This window comes from Limulus polyphemus, unplaced genomic scaffold, assembly GCF_000517525.1.
Source record: "Limulus polyphemus unplaced genomic scaffold, Limulus_polyphemus-2.1.2 Scaffold6401, whole genome shotgun sequence".
NCBI classification, from domain to species: domain Eukaryota; kingdom Metazoa; phylum Arthropoda; class Merostomata; order Xiphosura; family Limulidae; genus Limulus; species Limulus polyphemus.
The window spans coordinates 37,824-47,333 of NW_013672011.1; the positions used below are offsets into that span (position 1 = coordinate 37,824).

Below are 9,510 nucleotides of genomic sequence, written 5' to 3' on the forward strand. Positions count from 1 at the left end.
AGTGTATATATATTGGAAAGTAACTGATCAGACATGCAGTGTATATATATTGGAAAGTAACTGATCAGACATGCAGTGTATATATATTGGAAAGTAACTGATCAGACATGCAATGTATATATATTTGTATGTAAATCTCAATATATAATAGTTGTTCAGACATTACGCCGTTCTTTGTATAATAAGCCTCTGTTCATAGTTTTCGCAAACTTAGTATTGCCCATCAAGTTGGTAATGACCAATAAATTGATTGACTGATTTTTTATGTGATCAGTTTAGTGTTTAGATTTTAGTTTAGATTTTCAGAAAACACACAATGAGAAGTTTATAGCAAAATATTTTCTCTTCATTCATATTTAAATATCTATAAAAGTTGTTAACAGAACACTTAGCGTGAAAAGCTTATAAATCTATGCTACTGATAATAATGGTCACAGGTCTGTTCTAAAATTAGTCAGGTGAACAAATTTGGCACTTAAACACGAACGGAAATGTCGGATATCTACATAGTCATGCATTACAGACCAGGCGTGACCGAGATTTTGCGTGCCAGACAATGAATAAGAAGGTTCCTAATGCGCATCTCGTTGCCGTAAAATTGTCTTTTGCACATTGGAACCGTGGGCTGTTATAAGAGTGACAGTCAAATCCAACTATCCAATTCAAATAGTCCAAGAGTTAACGGTGGGTACTGTTGACTATCTGCCTTCTCTCTAGTCCATCAGTCCAAATTTAGGGACGGCTAACCCAAATAATCTATAGGTAGTTTTGCGTGAATATCTGAAACAAATAAATATAAACATTCGTTCAGTTTTCAAGATTTTTGTTTGAACTCATTGCAAAAATACGCTTGAGGTCAAGAACGTTTACTGATATATCCATTTATGTAAATTGTTAACCCTAGGATTACCAATGATAATCCAACTTTTTAAACACATTTATATTGGTTACAGAGTCTCTAATACTATACGAATCACATACACACACAAAACTGTTAAGATAAACACCGTCGATATTGTAGTTAACTCCACTCAGCTACTACTGGGGGTCCTCTACGTAAATTTATCCAGTTTTTTTTAAATGAGTTATTTAGATCGAGTGTTATAGTAGAGGCAAACATAACATTTCTCAATATGATGTAATATGTGGACCCACCGGTAGAGGACGATATATAAACAAGCCAGTAATACCCAAGTGGTGCAACTGATTAGATTTCGGGTTTTTTTAAAAAAAACTTTATATAAATGAACCCATTTTTAACTTACATAAATTTTCTTTAAAATTATATTTAAAATGATAGATTTATGTGACATCTATGCACTTTTAACAAGCCGATCTACCTCCCGTGTATTGGTACCTTCCGGATAATCGTCTAGAGAGAGAGAGAGAGTACTCACTATGACCTGAACTTTGACCCCCAGCCTCATTAATCACCATTTTTCAAGTTGTTCCATCCGTATTTGAATGTTTTGAAACGAAGGGAGTTTTGTTTTCTTCCTCGTTTAGTTAAGTATAAAGAAAAAAGATCCCATTCTCCGGATTGTTCAGTAGCAACTTGTTTTATCTCATTGTTGGTGTGCCCAAGTTTATACTAAGTAGTTACATCTGCGTATTACAGTACAAGAATCCCAGTTACACACCAAGGCACATGTGTATGCCCAAACGGTTGGACGGATGTGAAATCAATCCAATGGAAGCCATAAAGCTGAAAACAAAACCGTTTTCTTATTGTCAACCTGCGTTTACTACTGCTTATTTTATAGCAGCTGCACCATAGAATAAACAACAATAAAAATTAAATCAGCCACGAGGTAAATGAACATGCTCTATCCACGAAGTCAGCGTTATAGGAAGATCACTGTTATAGTAGAATTTGCTTATAATATCAACATTATGGCATGAGATGTTGAAACTCCATAGCCGAGTGTTTCCTATTTTTAAACATTGTTTCAGTTTGGTGGCTAAGGACAACTGAAAGTGAGTTGTTGTTGTTTTTATTTCGTACGCAATGTCGGTTTGTTTGTATAATTGAGAAGACTTTAACTTTAAAATGTTTAAGATAATATATTTATTGAACTTAAGTAAGAAAGAAAAGACCAAATATTCATGCACGGGAAGTTACAAGTTTGCTGTGCATAACCGTCCCTCATTTTGAACTACAGAAAGGTTAACATCATCCATCGCCAACTCTTCGACTACTCTTGTTTGTCCAATTTGACCGTTATGCTTACAGTGCACCAACGGCCCCAAAATGCAAGCGTGGTTTTGCGGCAACGAACCGCGAAGTACCTATCCATGGATTCGCAGTCCGAGCACCCTAACCACTAAGCCACACTCGGCCCTAAGTGATAAGTCAGAATGGATTCTAAGTGAACAGTTCACGAAATTAGTTTTAGAAATGTAACAAATAAATGGGATTAACAGAATAGGACAGGAGGGTTGAACTGTTCAGTTCCAGAAAGTTTCTTGAGTTGAACTGTTCAGTTCCAGAAAGTTTCTTGAGTTGAACAAAGCTTTCTTTGAAAGTCTCTAATCTTCTGATGTTCTTGTAGAAAATTATCAAATTAAAATTGTTTAAATTTGGTCTAGAGCTTTATTTAAGTGTCTCGAATCTTACCAACCCATACGTTCGTAACTGACATTTATACCTAAGGTTATTCTTTAAAAGTTTTACTTTTTTGTACCTATAAATGTATATAGGTAAAAGAAAACGAAGAACGTTGTCAGAAATCTTCCGAATCAGACAAGCAGGGACTGGAGAAAGTTTTCCAACAGCCAACCATCGTTGTTGAAGATGTTGGGAGTGACGATGAAACCACAGAAGATCAGGACAGTGGCCAGTCACAATGTTCCAGAAAAGAAGAAGACAGTCCTCCGGTTGACCTAGATGACCTTACCAACTCCTCGGCTTTCACTTATCAAAGTTCCGAAGATTTGGGGAAAAAAAATCAAGATTATGAAAGCGAGAATATTTTACAAAATGGACACTCTCGTCCCAAAGAAACTGAACTTACTCACAGCGGTGAGAAAATCGTGCCTGAGAAAGGAGCAGAGAATGAAATCACTGATGAACCGGCAAATATTTCCAAGGTAGACACTCAGAAAGACTAGTGGAAAGGATGTAAAGATGATAAGCCTTTCTTGTTTCATAGTTTGTTGTATATGTGTGTGTGTTACATCTGGATTCACATATCATCAAGGAACTCATTCTAGCAATATGTTTAGTTCTCTTCTACAACTAAGTGTTTATTCATAAGTTTCACATTTTTGAAAGTAATTCCCAAATCTCTTACTAAGAGCGCCACGACACGAACGACTTGTTTAATTAAGGTCCAAATCATTTTGGTCCCAAGAGATCCACTTTTTGGCGAATATTGTTAAATTTTTTATATTTCTTTCAGTCACAGATTGAAATGCATTTGTTGATATAACATCTATTTTGAGGACATCCAACAAGTATCTTTGTTTGTAATTTCTCAGTCGTTTTGTTCCATCACGTAAGATCAATTTTCAGGTCATCCAATATACGTTAAAGAACGTTATTGGCGATTTCTAAGTAGTGTCGTTTTCATCTGTCACAGGAAATTCCTCATGTAGTTTTTGGGAACATTTCTTAGGCTTTTCGTCTTTTTGCTTTCAGTCATAGGTAAAGATGGAAGTGTTAACGCAAAGTCAGTTTTCAAACCATCCAATACATCTTAAGAAGTAGTTTTGGTAATTTCGCCCCCCCCCCCCCAACTAGAGGGGAGTTCCTCGTTTAGTTTTGATGAACATAGTTGAGCTTGTTGATAGTTTTATTTCTGTTTTCAATTGTTTATATCGAGTTTTTTCAGTACACGATTGAAGAACGGGATTTGATTTTATTACTATGTATGGATGCATATTGTTTTCTTGATATGCAATCATTTGTAAGTTCTGTGAGCAGTTTAGGATCATACAATTGTTTTTTTCTGTAAGTCGAAGTAAATTAATAGATTTGAAATGAATTTTTGTAAATAGAAAAAAAGCAGGTTTTATATTCACCAAGAGAAGTATAATTTACCCGTAATTGAAGAAGAGTTTTCAATTTTTCCCCCTTGTGGTTTGGTGGACAATTTAGTTAAACCACGTACGTATGCATGCTTCAATCTTTTTAACACATTGGTTCTCAGATTTTTTTTTAATCCCATCGAACAACCATGGGATCTATATACTATGCTGCCGTTTCCTTTCCGTGATTATGCAACCTTCTTTCCACGAAACACCTGGAGTACGCGGACCTCCAATGGTTCCAAGACCGCTGTCCTAGAGCATTTTTAAGCACATAAAGAAGACGTCTACGACCTGATCTACGCACTTCTGTTATCCAAACAGTCTACACATATTTAAAGAAGTCTACAACCTGATCTACGCACTTCTGTTATCCAAACAGTCTACACATATTTAAAGACGTCTACAACCTGATCTACGCACTTCTGTTATCCAAACTTTAAATATGTGTAGACTGTTTGGATAAAGAAGTGCGTAGATCAGGTGGTAGACGTCTTTAAATATGTGTGGACTGTTTGGACAACAGAAGTGCGTGGATCAGGTGGTAGACGTCTTTAAATATGTGTAGACTCTATGCTTTATCCACTTGAGTTATTCACTTATATACCAGTTTTGCATTTTATTGGATGCTCATCAGTACCAAAAAAAGAAAAAAAAAGATGGATTACATCTCTATTTAACACAAAAAAGCATTCTTCGAGATGCGAAACCGATGTGTGGGTAACCAGCACATGTGGGTAGGACAACACTAAAAACATCAAACTGTGTGAATACCTGAGTAGCTCACGTGGGTAAGATGAAATTTGTAAAAACAAAAGAAATGTGTCAAGACCTAAGCAGCTCATGTTGTTAAAATAAAAATAAAAAAAACATCAGAACTGTGTGAATACTTAAATATTTCACGTGGGTAAGACAACACTAAAAATCAGAATTGTGTGAATACCTGAGTAGCTCAAGTGGGTAAGACGAAATTAACAAAGACAACAGAACCGTTTCAAGTCTTGAGCAACTCACGTAAGATAACATGAAAGAACTGTGTGAATACCTGAGAAGCTGAACTGGGTAAAATAAAGTGAAAGAACATCAGACCGTATGAATACCTGAGTAGCTCATCTGCGTAAGACAAAATAAAAGAAACAACAACAGAACAGTGTGAATACCTGGGTAGCTCATGTGGGTAAGATAAAAAATATATATATATATCAGAACTGCACGAATACCTAAGTAGCTCAACCTGAGCGAGACAAAAAAAAACAGGACTGTGTGGATATCTGAGTTGCTCAATTGGGTAAGACAAAAGGAAAAAAAACAACATTAAAACTGTGTGTGAGGCTCCTTTATAGTTTGTTATACAGACAATTTAGAAGTACCAAACGTTTTTAAAGTATTTTTTTTAGTAGAAAAGTCAGACTCCTTTTTTTTTTGGTAGGTAGATGTGGTGTATATTTACAGATTATTTAAAAAAATATTAAACTTATACAAACTAGCTTTTTTAGCAGAAAGATCAAACATATTTTTTGTTTGGGGTAGGAGTGAATATAGATTAATTTCAAAATACTAAACTTATCCAAATTATTTTTTTTTTTACAAAAAAGTAAAATTTTTTTGAGGAGGCGTTTTTGTATATAGATTAGGCTAAAAGTACCAAACTAATCCAAAGTTGTTTCCTTGGTACAAAGTAGTAGTTTAGAGTGCGATTATTTATATTCCCAAAATTTTGCTATCCTTGTAAAATAGGTTTAATAGTTCTTAAAATCTACGGTTGGACCGTGAGAATATAGTTGAATTAATTCCTTATTTTATAGAATACTACTTAGATTATAAGCTTGTACCCAAACAGAATACGTTATCCCTTAATTTAAGGATTTAATTATATCTCCTAAGTATACTGTTTGCACTCGTGTGTGTGTAGGCAGTACTTGAATAGAGGGCGCTTCAGTCGCAAGGTAAGGGTTTTCTTTACATACGCGTTTTGCTTACGAAATGTTAGTCATGATAACTAAATAACTGTACTTTCTTATTTTGAGTATAAATGGAAGTAAAACTTGATAACGAGGATGACAAAATCTTGTCGAAATGTCGTACATTTATGATAAAGAATTTTCATTGCCCAGTCAAGCCGTCTCAAAACTTTAAAATGGAAGTTATTTCATGTTAAATGACATTTTTCAGTTTATGTTTCAGTTAAATTATGTTGGGTTATTTTGAAATATAAAGTTGCGTGATGTACAGAGCTAGAGTAACTTTTGTTATATTAATACAAACTTCTTTTTTTGACATGAAAAACTAGACACGTGGTGGTTTTTAAGAACATTGCTTTGTCATGTATCTAGTTATCGTAAACGTGACTTTTACTCCGTGTTTTATGCAGTGTAATAATTAATTATTTACGTTTGACTTAATAAAGTACATAAGAGTTTATTTGACTTATTGATTAATAAGATACATAATGGTTTATGGTTGGCTTATTGGTTGATAAGATACATAATGGTTTTTGTTTGAATTACTGGTTAATAAGATACATAATAAGTTATGTTTGGGTTATTGGTTGATAAGATACATAATAGGTTATGTTTGGGCTATTGGTTGATAAGATACCTGATAATTTATGTTTGACTTATTGGTTGTTAAGATAGATAATGGCTTATTGTTTCTTATTTTTTTATTGATAAGATACATCATGTTTTATGTTTGTCTTTTTGGTTGATAAGATATATAATGGTTTATGTTTGTGTTATTGGTTGATAAGATACATAATGGTTTTTGTTTGATTTACTGGTTAATAAGATACATAATAGGTTATGTTTGGCTTATTGGTTGATAAGATACATAATAGGTTATGCTTGGGCTATTGGTTGATAAGATACCCAATAGTTTATGTTTGGGTTATTGGTTCATAAGATACCAAATAGTTTATGTTTGTCTTATTGATTGATAAGATACATAATGGTTATGTTTGGCTTATTGGTTGATAAGATATCTAATAGTTTATGTTTGGGTTATTGGTTGATAAGATACCAAATAGTTTATGTTTGTCTTATTGGTCGATAAGATATCTAATAGTTTATGTTTGGGTTATTGGTTGATAAGATACCAAATAGTTTATGTTTGTCTTATTGATTAATAAGATACATAATAGTTTATGTTTGACTTATTGGTCGATAAGATGCATAATAATTTCTGTTTGACACATTGCTTGGTAAGATACATAATAATTTCTGTTTGACACATTGCTTGGTAAGATACATAATATTTTATGTTTGACTTATTGGTTGAGAAGATACATAATGGTTTATGTTTGAAAATTGGTTTGTAATGTACGTAAGTAATAGTTAAATTTCACTTATTGATTAATAAGGTGCATTATTACAAGTTTATTTTTGACTTCTTGATTTTGCAGTGTAAAATGAATAGTTTATTTAGTACATATGTGTTTGACTTTATTGATGTACAGCTGACAACAAAATGTGGCCCATGTTTTATATGATGCTGCCCAAGCTAATGTACAGTACTTCGGTTTTGGTGTCTTTAGTCATTCAAAATAAACACTTTCAGAAAGAAGTACAGTTAGTAAATAATCTTGAGAGCAATATTGGAAAAAATAATAATTAAAGTTAAGTTATTCATAGTTTGTATTATGCTTTTTATTGTGATTACGTATATTTTTTTTATTCCCTACCTACCTCCGTACCCCCGATGGTTAAGCGTTAGATCTACTGGCCTAATGCAAAGAAAATCGGGCTTCGATACGTGTGGTGGGCACAGCACAGATAGCCCATTGTGTAACAAATAAACAAACAAAACCTACCTCCGTACAATATTTAGCAGCATTGTATTGTATTGTACGAAACGCACTTTGAACAAAACATTGTTCTTAGTTTACAGACTTCTCAGGATCCCAGATATCAGTTCTTCCACGTATATTATAAAGTATGAAAAATCTGTAAATTGGGGATTACAACTAAACAATACGGGTAGCGTGTTACCATTCCCACCACTTTAAACACCTTCCACCCTTTGTGAACCACGTGTTAAAATCTACAGTACATTTAATACCGAAAACTAGTGCCATTACTTTTTTAAATATTATTTTCGTGAATACCCAAAGTGATATGCATTTCTCGTCGCACAAAAAAAAAGTTTATTGTCATTTTTAATAGAAGTACTGTTAGTAAGTAACATTGCCTTTAAAGTGCATGCTACATCCTACTGTTCTCCCTAACGCACGCGCCCCCCAGTGGCACAGCGGTATGTCTGCGGACTTACAACGCTAGAATCCGGGCTTCGATACCCGTGGTGGGCAGAACACAGATAGCCCATTGTGTAGCTTTGTGCTTAATTATAAACAAACCCTAACGCACGCGCAAAACTGTGGACATTAAGATAGAAATACAATGATTTAAAGTATGTCATTCAAATAACGCTATTAAAGAGCACTGTCCTATCATATTGAAGCTTAACACTTGCTTTTCAGTTAAATTCATAATTGAACACTGTCCAATGTCCTGCATCAGATACTTGTCCAACATTGAGGTGACACGTTTGCTCGCGCGAAAGGCAAAAAGACACGCCATATTTGGAATAAAAAACAATCAACTTTGGTCTTATTGTTTTGCTTACAGACAGCGTTTCCGTTTCAAATCGAAAGCCAACCTAGACACAGTAAACTTACGAATTCGATTGGTTGAGGTGCGGCCTTGGAAGAATGTGTTTTGTTTACAGATAGTGTTTCCGTGTCAAATCGAAAGCCAACCTAGACACAGTAAACTTACGAATTCGATTGGTTGAGGTGCGGCCTTGGAAGAATGTGTTTTGTTTACATTGCAAAGAGAATGGAAATAAACAACAGATTTTCTATACCTGACTTTATGCAAGAAAATATTCAACAAATAATAGCTTATAATGGGGGAGTACTATTTGTGTTACATGATAACTCCGTGATATTCACCCTTTTTGACATGATTGCTTATAAGTAACGGTAATTACCGAAGTGCTTTACTGCATGGAGCTTATGATCAAGTAATCTTTTCACTCACAGCCAAACGTAGTTCTTTATTATATTGGACGCCGGTAAGAAGGTAGCGTTATTTTACCATGTGTATTTTGTGGTGTCACGTTCCACGTGTACAAAAACACCTTCTCAGTCAACCAAACAATCGCTTTTAACACGTAGACTCGTTATCAGTCTATCCACTTCCTTTCATCCTCGTCACAAACGTGCTTAGGCATCATATATTGATTTACGCTACTAGAGGAGGAAGCAGGCTCTACTTCTCTCACGCTTGCTGTCCAACCCCAGATTTGAAAATAAAACACTCGAAGTTCACAGAAATTTGCAGTCTGATATAACTAAGTATAGACATGTATAATACTGGTAATAATTTGACTGGAAGATCAGTTGTACGGAGTTACGTTTTATTTATTTTTTATATTTGTCATACAGTTATATATATATATATAAATATACATAGTTAGTGTTAG

General features: G+C 34.2%; 1 protein-coding gene across 1 annotated transcript in view; it reads left to right on the forward strand.

Annotated features, from left to right (window-relative positions):
* LOC106473684 (F-BAR and double SH3 domains protein 2-like) overlaps positions 1 to 4,461 on the forward strand; it is a gene marked incomplete at its 5' end in the record, with an annotated part of 39,535 nt that extends 35,074 nt beyond the window's left edge. The window contains one exon of the mRNA XM_013934363.2: positions 2,701 to 4,461. Within this exon, the coding sequence (XP_013789817.1) occupies positions 2,701 to 3,111 (411 nt within the window). The remainder of the gene's footprint in view (positions 1 to 2,700) is intronic.
* Positions 4,462 to 9,510: the final 5,049 nt, after the last annotated feature.